Source organism: Cottoperca gobio, chromosome 2, assembly GCF_900634415.1.
Source record: "Cottoperca gobio chromosome 2, fCotGob3.1, whole genome shotgun sequence".
NCBI lineage: Eukaryota > Metazoa > Chordata > Actinopteri > Perciformes > Bovichtidae > Cottoperca > Cottoperca gobio.
The window spans coordinates 11,287,413-11,311,399 of record NC_041356.1 but is presented as its reverse complement, the minus strand read 5'-3'; the positions used below and the strand labels follow the sequence as shown (position 1 = coordinate 11,311,399).

The following is a 23,987-nucleotide window of genomic DNA, read 5'->3' as shown; positions in this document are numbered from 1 at the left end:
AATTGCATTTTGTTGGTAAAACTTCTCTTTAAGTATATTTTGAATGCATCCTTTTTGATAAAGCTTATAGTTAGGGCTGGCTCAGGCTTGGCTTGGATCAGCCCCTAGTTATGCTGCTATAGGCTTAGACTGCCGGGGGACACCTCCCTGCTCCCTTCCTTCTCTTCCTCTCTCCTCCCCTCCCTTCCTCTCTCTTCTTCTCCCTCTCTATCTGTATGCATTTATGTAAATGTATGTTACTAACTCATCATCCGGGGCATCATCCCCGGAGTTTCTGTGTCTCATGTGGCAGGTTGCCACTGATAAAGTTTACGTCAGGATCATGAATCGTGGCTGCGCCTGCTGCCCTGGTCCTGCTAGACACCGGGAAGCCTTTTTGACATTATCCTGGATTCATCCAAACTTTCTCTTTTTCAACACAACATAATTTCTGTCAAATGTTGTATTTGTACTATGTTGTTTATCCTGTACACACGACATCTATTGCACGTCTGTCCGTCCTGGGAGAGGGATCCCTCCTCAGTTGCTCTCCCTGAGGTTTCTTCCATTTTCCCCGTTTAATTATGAGGTTTCTTTTAGGAAGTTTTTCCTTGTGCGATGCGAGGGTCTAAGGACAGAGGGTGTAAGGACAGAGGGTCTAAGGACAGAGGGTCTAAGGACAGAGGGTCTAAGGACAGAGGGTCTAAAGATAGAGGGTCTAAAGACAGAGGGTGTTGTGTGCTGTACAGTCTTTGTTTACAGACATGCAGAAGGTCACTTAAGGACGCAGGTATCACATGCAGCTGCAGCTCTCAGGCAACAGAACAACCAATGCATGAGGGAAACTCTTCTGCACACTAATGAGCCGCAGCTGTGCCGGCAGCTGGCTGATGGCATGAACATGAATTTACTGTACGGATATCTAAAAACACGCACCTCAGAACGCCACTCACAATTTCCACACAGGTTTATTCAATGAGATGCAGCATTTTAAAAATGTTGCTCACACACACAAGGAGAAAAACAGATAATACAAATCTTACTGCATTTGTTATGGCACATGAAAATGTCTCTATATTCTCCACTTATAGACGTTTGAAGTTTCACTGTCGTGATTGCATCGTCTCCACTGTAAGCTAGCTGCAGTGCATTTACTGTTCTGGAATAAACAAATAAAAAGCAACAGTGCATCGACAAACACTTATGGCTGAATCCTATCCAGATATGTGGACGCAAATTAGTTTGCTTGCTTTGTGCACAAACTTTAAATCAGAGAAGCATTACACACCCTTGTGTAGTGTTTGCACATTTGCTGGATATATATGGAAATGTTATTATTCTTTGTGAAAGCATTCACGTCACACATTATACTAGAAAATGCACGGTTTATAAAAAATAAATATCCCTTTGTTACTGCTAAAAATATGATTTGAAAACATCTTCCCATGTAGGACAGTCACAACATAAAAAAAGCTATTACTGAAGTGCTATGGGTTACAGATAACATCAGTGTAAAGAAATAGAAGTTAAAAACACACATTTCCTAAACAATAACTCGTGTTTATCTTGCTCTTGGACGCTGAAATGTGTTGATGACTGCACCAAAACTCAACCGAGTATTACAAATTACTCCATTTTCCACTCCAGCACCGACCTACACTGTATATAAAAAGTACATTTTTTAAACCACCTTGTTTGGAAACATTATTAACACCGCTCTCGTACTTGAGTTGTAAATATGGTAAGTTGATATTTGAAAGATTCTTGGCAGACAGGAAGACGAGAACGACTTCCTCACTTACACCATTCTTTGTAGTCGTTCAGACGTAACTTCTACGTATGATCACAGTACGTATGATTTCCCTTTTATGGACATATGGAGAGTGAGAGGGTTTGCTGTGTGACAAATCTTGCTAGATGTATTTGTTAAAAATGTCTTGTCTTTCTAGAATTAGCCTCAACATGTGGCTCTAGTGTGTTACCATTATATTTCTCCATATTTGTGTCCAATATGGCTGCCGGCAGGTGTGTTACTGTAAGTATCCTGAGCTCAACTGAGGTTCAACACGTGGGATAATCCTGTATAGCACCATATAGGAGTGGTTAACAAACATAAAGTAATTATTCATAAGAAAAACACTTATTTACAATAGACAGGAAAGTACGTGTGGACAAAGGCATGGCTGACTGCGTTGGGATTTGTCCAGTGTCGTGTGTGTGTGTGTGTGTGTGTGTGTGTGTGTGTGTGTGTGTGCATGTATGTGTGCGTCTATCTCTTGGCGTGGGTGATGTAGCTGTTCTCGATGCACAGCACGACGTATGAGCTGGAGCAGCTGCTGGAGCTCTGCTGGAGCAGATTGCCGTTCTGCAGCGACGAAGCCATGCCGGTCAGCGCGCGGTCACCCACACGCCACCCCTCGCAGAAGCTGTCGACATGCCCCTGCCCGGAGACCGTTGACCCGTGCCACATCATCTTCTCTGGCCTGGGGTCAAACAAAAGGGCGGCGTGAATAGAGGACGCTTTGGAGAGTCTTTCTCCATGTTTATTGCTTTATTTTCAGTCTATATGATTGTGTTATGTATTTATAGGTTGTTTGGGGCTCACCATGTGCTGTCACTGAGAACATCTTTGCCATCAAAGGAGTAGATCGGCACGTTGTCCTTCATCCTGCCGTCATTGAAGAGAGCATCCCAGCTGTCAAACAGAACCTCGTCCTGACAAAGATGAGAACACAATAAGTACAAAGATCTGGTGAAGGCTATCCAGAAACGTTTTGAGTTGAGCACATATTTTAAATACTGCATCTATCATGTTCATTTAGTTGTGGGAAGCCAAAATTGTGACTGCGATAAATATTTGAATAATTGTGCAGCTCTAGTTTCCGGCTGTTTCCAGTAAGCTACGCTAACCGGCTGCTGGTTGTAGCTTCATGTTTACCGTGCAGACATGAGATCTTCTTATGTGACTCTTTTCCCCAAAACTATTCCTTTAAATGTTTGAAAAACCTCTGTTGGCTACCTTCAGGTTGACTATTGGCATGCGGTCCCTGTCGGCCCTTCGGACGATGCTGTGCAGATCCTGGAGTTTGGCGGACAGGAAGGCCCGGAAAGTTCCCTTCATCCCGATGGCCTGAGCCTGAGTGAAGCACAGGTAGTCGGCGCCGCGGATGCCACGCATGGCGCCGCTGTGAGGGCTGTTCAGGGCGATGATGTGGAGCTGCGGGAACACCAACATGCTCAGTAGTAATATTTACTATCACAATAGAACCTATAGCAGAGGTGTGAGTGTGACCTCTCTTACCCCTGGACCTGAGGAATGATGGTGGACCGGAGTCTGGGGCACAGGAGGAGGTGGTCTTCGTTGAGGAGTGACTGGGTAGCGGGTGTCCGGGTACGCAGGGTGTTCCTGGGCCGTATTGACAGAAAACCTACCGTCTGGTTGATTTAACCGGTCTGAGTAACTTGGAAACCTGGGATCTGTGGGTGCTGGGACCCGAGGGTCCGGCTGATACCGTGGGTCAGGTTGGTATCTGGGGTCGGGGTGGGTTGGGTATCTGGGGTCAGGGTGGGTTGGGTATCTGGGATCAGGGTGGGTTGGGTATCTGGGATCAGGGTGGGTTGGGTATCTGGGGTCAGGGTTCGACGGGTACTGAGGGTCCTGGTGTGTCGGGTGGTGCGGCTCCGGGCGTGATTGATGGCCAGAGTCAGGGTGCACCGGACTCTCAGCTGGCCTGTGGGAGTCGTGTGTGTCGGTGTTGGTGTTGGTGTGGTGGTCTGGGTAGAAAGGCACGACTGGTGGGGGCTCCACAGCTGCAACCTCATTACCCTGAAAACAATGTGCAGGATATGCATTAAAACTGGGTGCATTACATGTTCTGAAGAAGAGAAGAAAGGACAAAATGACACTTACATCCTCAATGGGCAACGCAATGTAGCTCCCGAGCTGCAAAAATAAAGGAGACGACGGCATGAATATACATTTATGTCTCGTGCCGATAAAAAGAAAAGAAAAGATAAAACACTTTACCTGGACCTGACGAATTCCACCTCGGACCCGTAAGTAAAGATCCGTTTGATCCATAACGTACACCAGAGAGCCCTCAGGTTGTCTTCTAGCGGTGGCTGCCATGGTATCATAAGACCTCAACACTGTCACCTACAAACACAAAAACACTCTTAAAGTAAACAAAGCTGCTGCAGTCACAGTGGTATGTGTATTTCATGATGTATTTTTAGATAATAAGCAGAGAATCTGACAGTGTGAACAATTTTTCTCACCCCTGAGGAGTGTCCAGGTATTCCAGGCACTCCAGGTGGTCCCGGGGGTCCAGGAATATTGATAGCTGTCATTCAAAGGGGGGGGGGGGGGGTCATATGATAGAACTCAGACTTCATCTCAGTGGTGGGTAGATTAAAGTACTAAGTACGGTACTACTAATAAAATTGATGGTGTATATCTGGGTGTGTTTATGATCATAACTCACTCTGTGTGCCTCTGTAAGATCCAGGTATGGATTCTCCTGGAGGTCCGGGCGGCCCTGGTGGTCCAGCTTGACCATCATAGCCTCTTCCTGGTTGACCAGAGGGCCCCTCAGGTCCTGGAGGGCCAACGATGGAGTCGCCTCTTGGGCCCTGATGGGACAAGGTCAGAAGATAATTCAGATTTGGATTTATTTGAGTATAACCTGACTGTAAAGCGTTATGTTTTTGACAGCGGGATCTTACAGGAGGTCCAGGCACTCCGGTTCCGCTCCCTCCATATCGGGGGTCATAATATCCTCCGGCCGGTTCTCCTTTCTCTCCTTTGAAGCCCGGACTGCCCGTTTCACCTTTCAACTCATTCTGAAACATCATTTAGAAACATCCAAGACGTATGAACAACAATCATAATGACGCTACTAGTGTAACCATGAACAGATGTGAGACTGACCCGTAACGTGTAGATGTCCAAGGTGGACCCGGCTCCTGCATCAGAAACAAGAACGCTTTGAATTTGTCTACACACTGAAAACATGAAACATGTACTTGTGCACAGAGAGTGGTGCTACCTGAGATATCAAGTGTGCCTGATGGTCCACGATCCCCTTTCTCTCCTTTAACCGCTTTGAACAAGAAGCACAGCAGCGATGTGTTAATGTTTAAGTGTTTGTTGCTTTGGTAATACGCTTTATTGCCGAGAGTTAGATAAGAAGACTGATATTTCTTTAACTCTCGTAACAAAGCAAATCAATCTCCAGAATCAGTCGTGACAAACATGAAGTGAATTTACCAGGATAATGTCTGGAATAATCGTCCAATCCCTGAAATTAAAAAGAAGATTATAATTTAGTAGCAACATTTAAATGACTTAAAAAGCGTAAATGATATATGTTAATCTACTAATCCCACTTCCCACACGCAGTCGACTATAACGACGTTATCTTATATGAAGAACTATCATTTTTAATAATAAATAGTCATGGATTAAGGTACCATGATATATTTCTACGTTCTACGCGTTATACATACATTTCAGAAGTGACAGACAAAACCATTGTGTGTGTGTGGCTGGTAGAAATGAAAACACACTAAATGTTTGCGTCTGGACTCACTGTGCGCGTATCGATAGGAAAAGAAGGTCCGGGAGGTCCAGGGGGGCCCGGTGCACCTGGAGCGCCCTGGGACACAACAACAAACATGGGTCACTGTGTCCTGATGGGACTGAAATTCAGACTCTGTTGACTTTTAAATAAGAGAAAATGTGTGACACTCACGGGGTAACCAGCTCCATATCCAGAGCTCGAGTCTCCCTTCTCCCCTCTGGCGCCGTTCAGGCCCGGTCGCCCCTACGACAAAACTCAGCGTTCAGATTCATATTGAACCCTTTTGACAACAAGATGTGTAAAAATGAAACCTTTAAACCTCAGCTTTATATTTGTTAATCAACTTATTTGTATATAGTTTTAAATAGTGTATGACTTTGAATTAACTCCTTTGACTGTCCGACATCTTTGTTTTTGTAAATTTAGTTCATACCAACTTTTTACTTTACATTTCTCTAAGTTTGACAGCATCCAAGTCTATAATATTAGTTTATATATTATGAAAGTCTACTCACCGGTCTACCTGGAAACCCGATCTCTCCCTTTTGGCCTTCAGTACCATAAGGACCCTGGAGGAAAGAAAAGGTTTGTTACTTGTTATATAATCTCAGCAAAACATTTAAAACATGGTGAATAAGAATATGGTACGCACAGGAGGTCCCACAGGACCGGGGGGTCCACTGTCGCCCTGTAACAGAATACACATGTAAACACTGACATTTTAGGAATGAATCATTTAGACATTTAAGTTCATTTAAGCAGGGCAGAACGTAAACTAGAGCTGTGATGCAGAAATGTGAATGCATCGTCGTTATAAAGGTTTTTACCGGCTGTCCTCCCAGACCACCGATGTACTGCGGTCTCCCGTCAGACCCCATGATGACGCCCGGCTCGCCTTTCTCCCCCTGAACAAAACAACACATTTAAAACCAACACTGGAGCAAATGAAAGGTAATTTTCTTAACATGGCTGTTCATGCATGGCTGTTTTATGTAAATACAACTGCAATAGGACAAATCTGTCTTTGCAGTGTACGATGTTGCAACAAAAAAGAAAATTCAACGCTGAATTAATGAAATAAAAAGTGGATTATCTTACTTTAGCTGCATATCCTGGAAGACCTGAGTCTCCCCTTTCGCCTTTTGGTCCAGAGGGCCCCTAAACGAAAACATTTAATACACTTTAATACATTTTCACATACATTGATTGGACTTTTCCAAACTGCGTGATAATGACAGAGATACATACTGGGAATCCTGCTCGACCCGGAATACTGACTCCTCCCTAAAGAAGAGAGAGCGAGGACACGTGACGCAAACAAACAAATACACAGCAAACGTGTTAAAGTAACTTTAGTGCGGTTAGGGGACACTCACCTGCCACCCTTCGTTCCAATATACTTCATTAGACTACAGCAAGACAAAGTTAGTTAGTGTGGAGGTGAACACACAACTCAGCAGGCAGTGACTGTTAGTAAAATATGAGTAACTTTATGAAAAGGCAGGCGTTCATGTGAGGCTTCAGTTAATTTGATATTTAATCTCCACGTTAACGACGGACTCACATCGCTTGTCTGGTGGGTGACTTGTCCTGGAGGTCCGGGAGGCCCTGGAGGTCCAGGTGGCCCGCCATCTCGCCCTGGCAGACCCTACATAGTGACATACGAGAAAATACAAAGTATTTTTAAGTTTATGAGCAAATACCTGCAACACACAGCAGCTGAGCTAATTAGCACGTTAGCATGCTAACACTAAACCAAGAAGGTGAATATGGTGACAGCATGTTAGCATAGCTTCAGTACGAAGGATAAAGAGAAACAATAAGAGAGACGTTCCTGCATGAGGCCCATTGTTTTGTTTATTTTGCACATGACTCACCAAATCTCCTCTCAGTCCTTTGTCTCCCTTTTCACCCTAAAAATAAACACAATCAGTTATAATTAATGAAAACAAGCGAGTGCAAAACTGCAACATGTGTGTCTGAAGAGGCTAGTGGTGCAGTACTTACATGTTACATAGCATACAAAAACAACAAATCCCAGAATTCATCTGGCCTCCTACCGACTGTCCGGGGAACCCGTCGAGACCTGGTATCCCGGGATGTCCTCGTGGTCCCTCCGATCCTTTGTCTCCATAATTACCTGGCAAACCGGACTTACCCTGGAAACCATGAATGAGACATCAGTAATACTCACACAGTCAGAAAAGTATTATTTTATCTTATTTTTTAGATACAACTTGCATTGATTTATACCAAGAATATCCCTCCATTAATAATAATAATAATAATAATAATACTTGGTGTAGTTCAGAGAACATAAAAGACACTTACAGGTAGACCTGCAATACCAGGTGGACCCTGGAAGACAGAAAACATGGAAACATGAAGCAGGGCATCGACTGTAAAGAGAAGGTTTCACTTCCTGTGTGTGTGCGATCGGCTACCTGAGGTCCAGGTGGGCCGTTGAGTCCAGGTGAGCCGTTGTTCACCTCGTAATCACCCTGGTTACCCTGTGAGGAGAGAGGGGAGAGAAGGAATATTTAGTGGGCGTCAGTGTTGTTTTTGTCGAGGGGGGAAAGGGGCTTAACAAACCTAAATCACTAAATGCTCAAGATTGTGAATGAACCTCTGTGCATGCACCTGCATGTGTTTAAGCTCTACTCACATAACCCCCGCGGTACGAAGGCCCCGGTGGCCCAGGGGGTCCGGCAGGTCCAACGGGTCCCATGGGACCTGGAAGCCCTGCCAGCCCACTCTCTCCTGATATACCCGTCTGTCCAAGGTCACCCTGAGCACCCTAAGGTGAGAAGGACAGGTAGACATGTTAGGAAATGAATGCAACGGCAACAATAAGTGAGGAAAGGGGATGCCAAAAGAGACGACATGCGAGAGACATGTGCAGAAAGATATACGTTAGAAGTCTTACCAATAAACAGAAACTTTAAGATGTCTGCACCTCATATTAAAGACATATAGCTTGAAGGCTGTGGTTTAGGTTTAAGAAACTGTCATATTTACGGCGACATGAGGGTAACAATGATATGAAGTGGTGAAATAGGAAGACAAACACCAAAGCAGAGACCCCCCCAGTACCTGCGACCCATTACACACCGTAGAGGATGGAGCAAAGTAAGAAAACAGGCCCGTGAAAAAGTTGGAGTCTTGCGAAATTTGCTGGAGGAAGGCAACAAACAGGAAGGAGAGAATCTATCTGGATGCACCCGCCACACATTTCTCATTTTGATTTCAAGTTCAAGAGCAAAAACTTTATTTATAACATTCATTCACCTTTTCTCCAGCTGCTCCCGGAAGACCGAGATCACCACCGTCACCCTGCAGGGGAAAGATATTTGCATTGTGATGAAAAAACAAAATGAAAAACAAAATGTTTTATTTGTAACCTGTGAGAAATATTGTTTAATCTCACTTTGACTCCTCCAGAACCTGGTTGACCCGGTCTGCCAGAGGGACCAGGAGGGCCCTGAAACAGCAGGATACGTAGAAACATTCAGAGTTTTTACATTTTAGATGCTAGAACAATACATTTCTTTTGACAATCTATTATTTTTAATACAAAGAACAAAGATGGACTTCCTGTTTTCACTATAAAGTGTTTTTATCAGTTCAGAATTTCAAAATAAAGGTGGATCTTAAAGATGATATGTATCGATTCTTTTCATTTTGCATCGATCTGGTTACACGTCTACAAACAATCGATCATCAATAAAGTTGTCGATTCATTTTCTGACAATTAACTAATCGATTAAAAACCGTATCATGCCACTCACCGGCAGGCCGGGGATTCCGTCCTGTCCAGGCGGTCCAGGAGGTCCGAAAGCTACGGGGCCATTTTCCCCGAGTGCCACCGAGATCCCAGGAGGACCGGGAGGTCCTGGGAGACCCGGAGGACCGCTGGCACCCTGGATAACAAAACACAAACTCGTTATGTTTGTATGTATTATATAAAAACTCAACTTCCAATTTGAACGATCATCAACTTACCCGGATTTTGTTCACGTCTGGGAATCCTGAGCCCTCCATGTCAAAGAACGTCTGTCAGCACATAATGAAACACAGTGAACAAGTCTGCAAACAGTAAAGAAAGGAAAGCGTGTTTGAAGAGTGCACGTACCGGGCGGTCCCCGGTGCCAGCGCCAGGAAGGCCCGGTGGACCCGGGGGGCCTCTGGGTCCTGGTTGACCGTCACCAAGCTCACCCTGGAAGTATCACACATTATCACGATAAAGAAATCCTTGTAACTTAATGTAATAGTAGTTTAAGAACAACCTTTTGGCCTTTAGCACCAGCAGTTCCTGGGTTTCCTGGGGAACCTTGAGGCCCAGCGGGACCCTGGAAACAGGAGCAAAGCAACTACATGATACTGCCAGTTTCTTCGTTTTCTAGAAAAGTCCAAACCTAATTCTGATTTCACAGAAACATCTCAATCTGTTCAATAATAACAAAGACGCTTACAGCTTTCCCATCCTCTCCTGGATCTCCCTGAAGGAAGAAGAACAATCAGTGAGTCACATTAAGATGAAGAAAACGAACGTTTGTGGACAATCAAGAGTTTACTCACAGGCTCTCCATCGGTTCCTGCAGGTCCTGCAGCCCCATTTGACCCCGCTGGTCCCGTCGGTCCGGGGGGTCCAGACACCTGCTGCACGACGGAGCCGTCCCCGAGTCGAACCACCTCGGCTGCAGGACCGGGGGGACCAGGGAGCCCGGGAGGCCCCTGAGACCCACGCTCTCCTTTATTGCCAGAGTATCCGAAGCCGGAACTGCCCTGATGAGGAGGAAGGGAAAGTCCGATTCAGATGAATATGTTGTGATGAAGTTTGAGAACAAAGCTAGTAAGTGGACCTCCAGTTGGGATTTCTGTGTCAAAATGATGAAGTTCATGTTTTATCTGGTTTTGTGAGAGCGTGTGTACGAGCTGATGGTCTCCTCATATTTAATATGATGAAGTGTACATACCTTTACACCTTTATCTCCCTGAAATAAAGACAAAAAGACAAATATTAAGCAGAAGTTTTGGATGCAGCTGATCGTGCAGTCGTGCAGAAAGCGATGTTTCTACCTTCTGTGCGTCACCCTGAGAGGAGGAGCCAGAGCTGGAGCCGGAGGAGCCGGAGCTGGAGCCGGAGGAGCCGGAGCTGGAGCCGGAATCTCCCTTCGGCCCTGCAGGGCCCCTGTCCCCCGTTGAGCCTTGCGATCCTCTGTCACCTTTCTCACCTTTAGCACCGTCGGCACCTGAAGGACGGGTCACAATAAATAAATTAGGAACAACTGGACTCACGCAGAGGACGCTACTTCGCTCCACTTGCAGATGCATGCTCACAACAAAAGCAAACACACATGCTGACCTAAATTACTAAAATACTAACAGTGATCTGTATTGTAAAATTACTCCGACACTGATCCACCACCAAAATGCAAAAGTACCTATTTATGAGAAACATTAAAGAGTCAAACAGCAATTAATACAATTACACAGCACAAACAAAGCATCACATATAAAAACCAAACAAGTCTGTCATGAAAGAAAGAGAGAAATGAAGAATAGATGATGTGTTTTTGTCTCAGTGGTCTTACGCCACCTAGTGGAGCTGATGAGACATGTGAAGCAGTGCAGCACCTTGTTAACACATCACTGAGAACCTTATAGTTAAAACTATATTCGATTTCATTTGGTTAATATTTCATGGGTTATTAATGGATTGTGGTAGGTTCCTATACTTAGCAGGGACGGCAGATTACCTATATGCCAAGATTGTGGATGCATTAAGTGATTAAAGTGAGAATAATGATGATTTATTGTATCCTTAGTTTACACATGTGTTCTGATGTGTAATATTACGTTTTAATTTTCATGTTCAGTTTATACATGTTGATGCCCATTTCCAGACATGCAAATGTAGATAGCTAAATAAATGGAGAGGTAATATTAATAAATATTAAGTAAAAAAGACTTATAAATAACAATAATTATATCAGCATTATTATTATTATTATTATTATTATTATTATTAATAAACATCATTAATATTATTATTATCATTAATAATAATAATAATAATAATAATAAACAACAACAATAATACTAATAAACAACAACATTAATAATATTAATAATAATAATAATAATAATAATAAACAACATTATTATTATTAATAATATAATAAACAACATTAATAATAATAATAATAATAATAATAATAATAATAATAATAATATATTAAATACAATAAAAAATTGAGATAAAATTGTAGTTTTTTAAATGATCTGTCCTGGAATATAACATCGCCCCATGTTTGCTGTGATCATTTAAGAATCTGCAACATTAGCGGTAAGCACAATATCATCTGAAATAAGGAGGCTCTTAAAAAATGTAATTTTGAAACAGGGCCTCAAAACAAAGCAGGACTCTTCTTCAGGAGTTATAATGTCAGGGGACGTTGTGCTTTGTATTAAACAGAAGAGTAGAATTTGACAGCTGGAGAACAACTCATGTTGAGCCACAAACAACAACACACCTACATGCTCACAGCTCCAACATAATGAGAAACGACACAGCGCTCATCTGTGATAGGATGTTGATTAGGACACAATGCTAATCTTAATCTGCACTTCTGCAAGGCGTGACCCGATCCTACTGCCCCCAGCGACCCACCTTCTGGGCTGCTGACATCTAAAGTCAACACAAACACTTTGCTTGTCGCCTGCAACATTTTAAAGCCTTGGAGTCACTTATTTAAAGTGACAGCACCAAACCAAAAATGCTCCACTTCTTCAACTATCCACCTGGGGGAGCTAAAGAGTTTTAAATCTCACCAGCATGTTTAAACCCAGCAGCAAAACCCCCCCCCCCATACTCTCAGGTCCAGACAAGCAGCCTGATGCACATACTTCAGGGTAAAAGCGCAGCGTTGAGTTGGCAGTGGCTGCTGTATGATTAAAAGCTTCCATTACACTTTTACACAATGTGATGTCTTGGCAGCCGATGATGATGGTGATGAAGAGCTTTACCTGTTTCTTTGAGTCTGGTTCCCTCTGAGGATATCAGAGGGGGGGCAGGTACCGGCCGCAAGGAAGTAGGCGTGGTCTGGAAACAGAACAGTTTTAAATATCAGCATAAATTACCAAACTTTAACACGCTTATTTTGAATTAAAGGCTAAATGATCAGCGTTTATATTGCAGTTACATGACAGGTGTGTTGGGGTGCAGTGAGGCGATAGATTCATTCTCATGTTGTGTGTTCTCACGTGAGAAGACAAACTGACCTTCACGGTGTGTCCCGTCCTGTCGCCTTCCCCACTGCCATAGTCCCCAGAGGCCTGCGAGGCAGAGAGAGAAAGATGTTACGCACAAAAGCATTCAGACACTTCGAATAAAGATATTGACGAAATACTCACAGCGTCAGAGTCGTCCTCGTCGTCACACAGACGCTCAGCTGCCCGATGGTTTCCCACCACTTTCAGATCTGCAATCTCGCCCTAAAAACACCAAATGGTTTGCAGTCATGACATTAGCTTCCTCTGAAATCTCCAAAGGGATATAAAATATGAGAAATGACTCAGAGTATTGTGTCAGCTGCCTCTCTGTCTGCGAAGGATCTTCTTAAATCCTCTACCAGGGATCGTTTTCTGGCTCTTAAAAACGATGCAGACAGTTTGGAGTCAAGGTGGACTTTATGACGTCTTACAAGAGAGAATATTCTCCTAAGGGACCCGTTTGTGTGCCAGCTCAGAATAAAACACAACTGCAGAAGAGTTTTATCATGTATCATATCGATTTCTTATATGCCATGTGACCGTCACATGTGGTCACTGACTGGCAGCTGAAAGGTCAGAGGTCAAAAAGGTGAGAGGGGTGAAGTAATATATTTACAAGAGCGAGGAGGGTTAAGTCTGCCCTTCCTCCCTGCCTAACCCAAACACAAACCTGCCGTGAGGTGCCACAGGGAGATATTAAAGAGGGATCTGACCCCACCAAGAGGTCAGACACACACACACACACACACCTGCTCTTGTAGCACACAGTGAATGACTTTTCCCAGTCCTGTGGGGGACATTTGGAGGAGATTCTTTGCTGTTTTTCATTAATTTCTGTCAACATGTGATGAGCAAACATCTCTTCAACACTTGAGCATTTCCTCTGCTGGCACCCTGGAGTTTATCTTTTCCAAATGTTAGTGTGCACCTCTATAATACAGACTTTACAGAACATGTCATCAAGTTGTGAAGATAAAAGAACCATAAATGTTTTACGTACGGACTCAGATATACGACTCAACTGAATCATCCGGTTTCAGTTGGTATTCAAACATTACCTCGAACTTGTCAGCGTCGGCTCCTCCTGCCTGCCCCACAAAGATCCCCGCCCCCGTGTCGAGCTCCATGGGATCCGGGGAACGCTCAAACTTCACCACCTGTGGCTCGGAGTCGCAGCCCTGGTAGAAGGTGACCTGCTCATCGAAGACCGACAGCGCGAAGCGACTCCAGTTGTCCACCATGCTCGGCACGTCAAAGCTGGCCGCCAGATACGAAGTGTCGGAGTCGGGCTCGGTGTAGAAGAACTGCACGCTCTGACGGCCGGACCGCCACGCACTGAGCTTGACGCCGATGTACATGATCTTCTGAGACCCGTCGGTGATGGAGAAGAGGACGGAGGCGGCGGGCGTGGTGGGCTTGATGTGGAAGAGGAGGGAGAAGTGGCGGTGGAAAGGGTTGGGGATGTGGGCTAGAGCCGGCTGGCCCGACACCGCTGCCCGGTTGAAGACGTAGGCGGTCCCCCCCCCTGGCCCGTAGACCCTGGTGATGTCATCTGGTGGAGGGTCTCCGATCAGCTGGAGCAAAGAGATGCCGTCCTCCTCTGCAGGAAGGGGAGACACAGCACATTAAGATCTTCTAATGCAACTTTCAATACAGAAATGAAGAGAGCAAATATGAGATGTTTCCTGCACAAAAACTACTTTCAATACAGGACGTATTCGTTACTATTCCCCCCATAAAGGTTGCATTTAGAGGAGTTTATGAGGTGCACTTGAAGGCAGCACGAGTTCCAAAGACAGGCATGGTTTGAAGCACAGAAATGATCAGCAAATCACACATTCTTTGGAGGTAAAATGTTAATGTTTTAGTGCTCGGAGCAGTCTATGGGAAGACATTGTAACTCCAGGAGTTATTATTATGGTCTCTTATTGTGCTTCAATTAAGTTGTTTCTTCCGATTTAAGATTCTTTTTTTTACAGGACGAAATACAAGTTAGGATGTGTTAAAACGTGTTTTCACTGCAGGAAGCAGAGTTAGGAAACTGCTTTCCTCACCGACTCAACCGATCCATGACGAGTGCCCCTGGAACAATAAACACTAAACCACAGTGACCCCCCAGGTCAAGATGCAGACCGCAGATTAGTGCTCGCTGTACAGTGGGCTTGTAAAATGGAAAAAGTGGCTCAGAGAGTTTTTCGGATTCCAGTTTCTACGTTTGATGCAGCGAGACCAGGGATCAAATTAACGGGAAAAAACTGCTGATGTTTCAGTTCCCATAGATTCAAACAGCCCAAGAGACCAACGCAGTACATTCCCATAAATCGACATCACAAGGGAAAACGCGTTCAGGCCTGGCGGACACCAGTGATCTCCTGAGGACGGCCTGTCAACGCAGATTCATGAGCGAACACGACCAGAAGTACAATGTGTGCGTTAAAAGGGTCAAAGGTCAGAGATCGTGGGGGTTTCCCATAGTTTATTATTGATGTAAATACATCTTAAGTAATGTGTTCAGTCGAAGAAAGTGAAGGAAGCTGTAACTCTGACAAAGACCAGCTTGAGTTGGGAGATGCCTCCGACCTGAGAAGCTCATGATGGCGGTACACACTTTCATTATTGCACCAGTCAAGTATGAAACAGAAAATAAAAGCATTTTGTTACTAAACTCGCCTAAAAAAGGAGAATTACAAGATCAACTGTGACTCTCTGTGAGTCTTTCAAATGATAATTTAACAATATTTATTCCTTATTGATTAATCTGATGAGTATTTTCTCATTTAAAAGACAATCAAAACTTCCCAGAGCCCAAGGCGACAGTAGAAAACCCAAATATATTAAAATAAAGATACCATGTGACAAATAAAGAAGTAAATTTAAAACATTTAAAGCATTTTTCATAAAAATGTTTGGAGCAATTCATTGGTTTTGAAAATTTGTTTCAGATTAATTTTCTGTCGATCAGCTGATCGTTTCAGCCGTAAAGTGGGACAGCAGATTAAGAAAAAGCAATTCTCTTAAATGCAGGACTGACATTTTCTTTAAAGTTTAAATGTTTCAACAGGATATGACGTCATCATTTTGGTCCGTCTGCAAACCTTCTCACACTCCTCCATGGAGAGTTGTTTATGGGACAACCAGCTCATAACCAACTGCACATCTGCACTCACCAACCCAACGCTGGCAGGGAGTAAAACACATGTTCACACACACACACACACACACACACACACACACACAGTCCTCGCTTCATGAATGGTGGTGTTATGTTGTGTCGCCCTGCACAGCTAAACCTGGATCCTGTGGGATTTCATCCAATTGGAGCTCGAGCAGGACGCGCCGGGTGGTCAGCTTCCCACTGAGGGCACCTGCTATTGGTTAATCTCACAGTGACACAGCTGCTGCAGCTGTTGCACAAGTCAGGTGGGTTAAATGCATGTAGAAAATAACTGATAAGGACATTTCATCTGCTGCAGCAGCATGTCAATCTGTTTTTAAGATCCTGTTTCACTTCATGCGATAAACATTCACATCTGGTTGTCCAGTCCAACCACAGCTCTCCCACTGAAGCATGTCTGCAAACTACTCGTTTATCATTTAGCTGCAGCGAGCTGCAATCTCTTTCTCAGGCTCTGAATGTATTTGAACCAAAATGCAAAGAAAGCAAAATGACTAACAGGAAATGGACGATGCTTTTCAAGCTGGATCATTTCAAAAAGACTTTATTTCCATTAGTCCAGCAGGTAATGCTACAGAATATATTAGATTTTAGTCACTACAGTGCATCCATCTTGGTGGTTACTGTTTCTTTAACTTGGATGTTCTCCAGAGGGCAGAAGGAAGCTGGCATGACCCCCAAATGTGTGACCTGTGAAACAATCATGTTAACCCTGCTGATGGCTCCATGCCCTGCTTCTGTCTCCTCCCTTTCTTCATGCTAACATGGCCCATTGTCTGCAGGAACAACATACAGCAATGCTTCACAGCCCTGCAGGCATTGATAAATAAAAAAAATGACCTCATGTATTCTGTTACAGAGGATTACTAAGTGCCATGTCTGTATTGTCCGACATTTAACCCCGGAGAAATTCAATGCCTGTTTTACCGTGTGAAGAATGGAAAGATATTGCCAGTGAAGCCACAGACAGATGGAGGCAGAGGAAGGAAATGCGTGTCAGATGTCCATGGGAAAGTGCACCATGAGGGACACTAGGATGAAGCACACAGGCTGAATCAGTCCCAAACGTCTGCACGGACACTACATGCCACTTAAAAATGTCATTGTGGGATTCCTCCAGAAGTTTAGGAGAGTACAGTGCCTCCCGAGGGGGAAGAAGAGCAGCTTCCAGAGGCACACAACTACTTTTAAAAACTGTGCATCCCTTGGAGTCTTTTTGAATTGATCAAACAAAGTGATGACTCAGATTGTATGCTGATGATTCATTCCACTATTGTTGGGACAGATGGTGGGACTCGTGGGACAAAAGCAATGTTGCTGTAGCGAATGAGTTGCATGAGCTGCAAAGATTAATCGATTAGTCGTCAACTACTAAATAAATTGGGAACTATTTTGATAATCAAATCATTGGTTTGAGTATTTCTCGGATTTCAGCTTCAGAAATGTGAAGATGTTCTAGTTTCTTTGCTCCTCTAAGAAATTATCTGAATATAGTTGAGTTGTGGACAAAACAAGACATTTGAGTCATCTTGGACTTTGGGAAAAACATGTAATAACAACAGCGGCAGTATGTCAAACAAGCAAAGAGCTTCCTCCGCTCAAAACCAGCAGAATATCGTGTGCAACAGTCAGAATTTGGATTTTCAACACGACCAACTTGATGAAATACTTGCAGAAGCATCATGCCGAGAAATATAATTCCATCCAGACGGCTTTTTTTTGGACGACCCTTTATGGGGTTTAAAGTATGAACAGTACATGCTGTACTGAGGAAATTAGCAGTTCCACATCTGGACAAGCAAGTTTTCCTTTTCAAATACTTGGAACTTGCTGCAGCAGGGAGTTTTTCTGCTGATATATGATGTGTACTATGCGATTACTGAATCTGAGCGCAGACTTGATAGAAAGAAACTTTACAAAACAATGCCAGAAACATGCAAGTGGCATAGAACGTAACGGATTGCTATTGCTCATTTCTCGTCTATAATTACACAAAAAACATTTCTTTCTATTCTGTGAGAGCAAACGTTTAGTTTGTTGCATGCAAAAGGTTAAAGAACATTGCACGATTATCAAATTATGCTTCAACCAGAGCTTTTTTTACTTTAGCGCTGAAAGCTGGGTCCATATTTGGAAAAGTAAGCACTGCAACAACAAGATAATTTAATTGTCTAATGATAAACTACAAAGGAATGTGAGATATGCATGCAGTCCAGTCGGTCCTGTAGTTCTCCCCTCTTGGGACCGAACCAACTTCACACGTCTGTAAAGTGGCATCAGTTAACACTTCAAACGGAGGCGACACAGCTGTGACATCTACAGCTTCCCTCTGCTCCCCGGTCAGACCTTAATCCATGTTTGAATAAACTGCGAGCTGAGAGCAAATTAAAGCTGCCTGATGGGGGATCAGAGAGGAGCACGGATGACATCATCTGGAGGGTTTTTTATGTTCCCGTCTGGTATCTTGGCTCAAGTCCAAATTAAATGTTGTTACTGTGTGAAGTATGTATTTGGGCAGAGAGGAGAAATGTTGTAACAGGTACCATCAGCTCTCAGCAGCCACAGGAATGTGGTCATATCTCAGTGATCAGTCCGGGTCAAAGTGATCACTAGAGGCGGATGATAATTACTTTTTATTTTATTTATTTATCATTCAAAATGAACTGATCTAATTGATGTTTGTATATTTCATACAGGATTTATAATCATGAAGTGAACAGCTTCGCTATTTTCCTAAATTGTATTAACCAGTAGATAGCTAGCTTAGCTTAGCATAAAGACTGGAAACGGGTGGAAACAGCTAGCCTGTCTGAAGGTCAGCCATTGGTTCCCACCCCGTATCAGAATGAGCTGTGTTGCTGGAGCTACAGACGATCAAACATAATGAAGGAGCGTCCACACACTCAGATCTGTGCAGAAATCTGTTTAATTATCAAGCTTTCAGTCAGAGACTTCTCCACAGCCACAGAAGACATTAAACTGTTTTACAAGCTGATTAGTAAACTGACTTTCACACAATAATTGGTCATTTCTTCATTACGCTTTGTTCTCATTCTGTTTTCCACCTTTGCTGCTGTTGCTATGTCTGCAGGCGCAACAACCAGCTCACCACTAACTGGCAAACAGGAAGGACTCAGATTAGTGATACATGATTGTAAATTGGCCCAATATGCAGCTTAAAGCGATTAAAGTGTTTTTGAAGGAATTACTCTTTTCCCGAAAGAGCGGGTAATTCCCACTCACATAAAAGTCCCCCTCACACTCTCGGTCTGTGCTCATCTTCTAATGGACGGCCGCAAACTTAATTATCACCCGTCAAGTGTTGCTGCTTTGAGAAGGTAGGCGACTGGCGGTGCCCTCTGACCTCTGGCAGAGACTTCGAGCCGCCCAGTCTCATCCCAGTCACAAGGCTCCCTTGTTATCGACCGCGACACGCTCGCCCTTTCTTCCAAACCGAGCACACAAGCTCCGCACTCTTTCTCCGGGAGCAGACACTTTTTCCCCACCCACAGCCGCCATCCTAAATGCCATCGACTGCCCATCCTCCCCGCCACAGATGGTCCGATTGTTTCCCCTCTCTGAGACTCTAAAGAAGCTTCAACAGCACTCGCCTCTAAATCCACGCAGAAATCCAGATCAGATATTGGGAAATATGATGACAAGTAGATAACCCAGGACAGAAACGCGTGACCGGCATGCGAGAGTAGGATGTGATGTTATGCTGCATGTAGGAAAACCACCAACTGTCCAAGAAAAACAAGCATAAAGATAATTATTACAATTAAAACCTAAAGAAATGACAATTATATAGAACTAATGCATCTATATTGGATTCCCGAATAAAACATAATGTCCTTAAAACTAAGGGAGGTTGTCCCATTTCTCCCTTTTTCTTTGTGTGTGGGTTCATTTGGAAATTCCCACCCCATAAATACAACATTGTAAAAAGTGTCCCATGTATGAAGCTACTTTCACTTCTCTGTGTTTACCAGCTCTCCACGTTTTAGCTTATGGTTTATGTCTGAGTTGAAAGGTTATCTAAACAAGAACCCTACTGTATATGGAAGATAACTAAACTATCTGCCACTTAAACCCAGAACATTAACATTAAATATTCGTGTGGGAAAAGATGGTTTTATGAAGCAAAGTTCATGCAGTTAACCCCTGAGAGCAGAAGCTATGCAGCAGCAATCCTCCTGTAATGAAGACTCCATCCTGCACAATTTATGAAGCCACTGAAAGGCAGGACATGGGCCTCTGAAGCATTTCCTGTCTGAAGGGTTTATACTCGGGGAAAGGCTTCTGAGCCGTGTATCTCATATGCTCTAAGCCTGGGAACATTTGACTCAATTTAGAAAGTAACTTGCAACCGAATTTAGTTAGGCATTCGCAGTTTATTCGCTTGGTCTTCACAATAAGCTTTGTTGAAGATGAGGCGACAAAGAACCTGTAATGTTGCTGTCCATTGCTGACACAGAAAACGCTGCTTGCAGTTGACGAGACAATCACATGAAGGTGGCATGCAGCCGGGGACAGGGGCGTGGACTCAGGTGTTGCATCATGCGTTTGTGCTGAACGATGTCCTCTGGACATGTGGACAGAAAGCGACACGACAACAGTAGCAACAACGAGTGCGATCACCACACCGCAGGTTTGCTTGTTTTAACCCATTAACTGCAGAGCGGCTTTGTACTTTACATTATTGGCAACTGTTTTCCACCTTCCAGGCATAATTTAGATTAATGTGTTGGAAATTAAACTTGCAGAGACTTGAAAGATGCCTTAGTTAGAACATTCATCTCCGTAAAACATCATGTCAACATTGTTTTTACTTTGATGCCTCTGTAACCGACTGAACTGTCAGCGGTCGAGGTGCATTGTGGGTAATGTAGAGTAGAATTTGTGGAGTAAGAAAAGAGAATATTCAAGTCCCTGCAAATCAAACATTTTAAAGTGCTGTAATGTAAAGTACACGTGTGAAAGCATTAAAGATGGCTAAAACATGCAACATCATAGATCATCCTGAGATCCATAACAGCAATAGTGTGTTACCAAACAAACACCGCACAGACAGACACACACTAACGCTTAAAAACGACAAAGAGTGACGTGACATCGGATTCAAAATGTATCAGCAGACAGGATACATTCTAACCCGCCGGGGTTACCTTTCAGGTTACTAACTGACGCGCACGCAGGACGCCCGGGCTCCTGCTCGCTTTCAGGCAGGAGGTGACACTCCACGGGGAGACGCCCGTTTTCCAGAGACGCCCAGCAGCTGTCCTGCAGCACGTGGCAGAAGCTGCGACAGGGCAGTTGCGGCGGCGCGGCAGGCGACGGGCACCTGGGCGCCAGCAGGAGGCAGAGGAACCACTCTGCACTGTGGTGACACCTCGCCCTCGTGAGCCACGCCCACTCCTGTAGGACCGCCCCCACTTCCTCCACAGATGTGTGGTTGAAAAAGTTGGGCAGCATGAAAGATTTGGGCCGTTTGCCGGAGCAAATGGGCCAATCAGAAGGCACCGGGAGACAAGACGGGTCAGAACCATTGATGCGACTATCAGGGGGGGTTAGCGTGGAATCCAAAACACCCTCAACAGTCTCATTGATTTTAGAAACGTCTATGATTACGGTTAGATTGATAGCCGAGACGTTATCACCTTTCAAAACGGATTCTACATCAGACACATTCCCTACCCCGATCCCAGAGCCCTCCTCCACCCGCTCCCCTCTGAACCCGTTTGTATTACCCGTCGTGTTTGGGTTAGCGCTCTCCACCTTCTCTGTCAGGCCTCCGTTAGTAGTCCTGGCGGTCGCGGTCGCGGTCGCGGTCGCGGTCGGGGTCACGTCCCCACGCCTTGACAAACTTATGGATTCCTGTGGCCACGTTGAGGATTTCTTCCCCAAGCCCGGACAAGTTGTCATCCTCCTCCTCTTCATTCTTCTGAGTGCCATTGGATGTCACGTTGGCACCTGTCCTTCCCACTGTCGTTGTCTCCGCCGGGGCCTCTGAGGTGGCTTCTGGACTTGAGAACCACAACCAGGCATCCAAGCTCCCAGCGCAGAGAACCAGGAGAAGCGACCACGTCTGGATCCTCAACATGCTGCTGGCTCCTGCAACAGTTCTCCAAGTGTTTGAGCGTGCAGCAGCACTCCACACAGAGCTCTCTGTTTCCCCAAGCGCCACCTGTTAGCCAGCCGGTCAACAGTTAAATCCAAGCTGTTCAAGGGCCACTGAGCATCCACTGAATGAAAACCAAGACGTAAAAACTGTGCTCACACACACAGAGATCCTCCCTCTAGATCTCCCAGTGCATGCAAACTCATGAAAAAGCACTTACATGAACAGGGGGTGACCCAAAGTGCAGAGGCAGGCTCGCTACTCTGATGATGGATGTCATTGGTTATTCAAAGTTGCCCCAACACACACAAAAACTCCTCCCCTTGATGAGTGGTCCCCTAAGACCTTCTCTGCAGCATGGAGAAAAAGCATGCAAGCGTTTGTGTTACCACAACGACACACCCGTACTGCACGGAAATAACCTCAGCAAAATATGGAGTTTTAAAATATGTACATAGTCTGTAGTTCACAATGGCTCGGTGTCCAATTTCCAAGATGCCATGCGTATCAAAATGGGCAAGAATCCCAATTTCAGATGCAAAAAGCTGAAGTGCAACCTGCATCCTAGTAGATAAGAAAGGACATCTCAACCTTGACCTGAGACGAGGCTTAACACGTGCACATGGCTTTGTAATAAGTGGAATATAGACACATCCGCTGACAGGTCGAGGTAACGCAGAGGCTCGAGTTGAGCCTGTCCTGTAGCAGAAGATACATTATTGAATGTGTTGTTTCAAACAAGAGTAAAAGGAAAAAGAGTTCAGTAACACAATACGGGAACGTCTGTCTGATTTATTGTTTGGGGGAAAACCCGTCACAAGTGATGGCGTGTACTTTAAACTGGTGAAGAGCAGCAGGAGTGTGAGGCATGAATGAAAGGCAACAGCTGAGGAAGTGCGGGTGTATCTTAAGCTCCGCTCCCGGGGGACCGACTCCATTGCCTCATCGGAGAAAATCCTCGGAAAATGTACCACTTCCAGGTTCTCACAGAAGGCCGATAAGGGACGGAGGGATCCCCCTCCCCTGCCAACACACCGACCCTTCTTCTCCCAGGCCTCCTCCTCCTCCACACGGCCCTGCGTGCCCCCATCATCCAGCTACCCGCCTCATCTGCCAAGTTAGGACATCCAGCTGTTCCACATTCCAGCCCTCAGACCTCCCACGCCCACGCTGCATGACATTTGGAGGTTTGGAAACTGCCATATTTTGATTATTTGTGCATTCATACGACACAGCTACTGCTGACAGTACATGTGCTCATTCTGCTGGACGCTGGACAGGAAAAGATTGGATGCTTTGGGGAGTGTGTGAAAGCCAGCTGTCATAGAGGTCTGCAAAAACTGAATAATGCTAATCGGCGTCACTGCAAAGCCCGTTAACGGTTTGATCAAGTCGATATCGAAGCTTTCTGCTCGACTCAAGTGAAAAGGGGCAACATCTGTAAAAACTGACAGCACAAGAGAAGTACGCTCATACAAACTGTACACCAGAAAACCTGCAGAGGAATAATTAAGGAAAAGTTCATACGTCTCAGTCTTGCAGTAATTACCAAAAGCAATTACAGAGAGTGTGTTTGGGTTAAAACTAGACTTCCTGTCTAGTTTGTTTTCCTTTTTTCCCTGCCTATGCTAATTGTGCCATGACATTTCTTTCTTCCCTTCACCCCTGCAGAAGCATCAGAAGCATCAGAAGCATCAGAAGCATCAGAAGCATCAGAAAGGTGGATATGAGAACGCATTATTACCTGAGAGAGAGCAAACGTGCTAACTTCTACAGATATGTGATAAAACACATCTTCCCATATGGTGCGTTCATGCTCGACACACGAGTCAATATATCACCATAAATGCCCTGC

The 23,987-nt window shown here is 44.5% G+C and overlaps 1 protein-coding gene across 1 annotated transcript; it reads right to left on the bottom strand.

Moving 5' to 3' along the window:
• Positions 1-928: 928 nt before the first annotated feature.
• LOC115020760 (collagen alpha-1(XVIII) chain-like) lies at positions 929-22,307 on the bottom strand. The gene is given in 43 exon segments (XM_029450699.1): positions 929-2,462; positions 2,585-2,694; positions 2,999-3,196; positions 3,281-3,805; positions 3,890-3,922; positions 4,007-4,135; positions 4,258-4,322; positions 4,464-4,611; positions 4,705-4,821; positions 4,910-4,944; positions 5,028-5,081; positions 5,249-5,279; positions 5,571-5,636; positions 5,733-5,804; positions 6,077-6,130; positions 6,214-6,249; positions 6,389-6,466; positions 6,660-6,719; positions 6,810-6,845; positions 6,938-6,970; positions 7,126-7,209; positions 7,439-7,474; positions 7,622-7,720; positions 7,893-7,919; positions 8,006-8,071; positions 8,227-8,358; positions 8,673-8,735; positions 8,850-8,894; positions 8,989-9,042; positions 9,350-9,481; positions 9,564-9,614; positions 9,694-9,777; positions 9,848-9,910; positions 10,034-10,060; positions 10,140-10,346; positions 10,538-10,555; positions 10,641-10,813; positions 12,591-12,666; positions 12,846-12,899; positions 12,978-13,058; positions 13,895-14,436; positions 21,762-21,861; positions 21,863-22,307. Coding segments are annotated over 43 exon segments (4,560 nt in total). The 5' UTR covers positions 22,115-22,307; the 3' UTR covers positions 929-2,248.
• Positions 22,308-23,987: the final 1,680 nt, after the last annotated feature.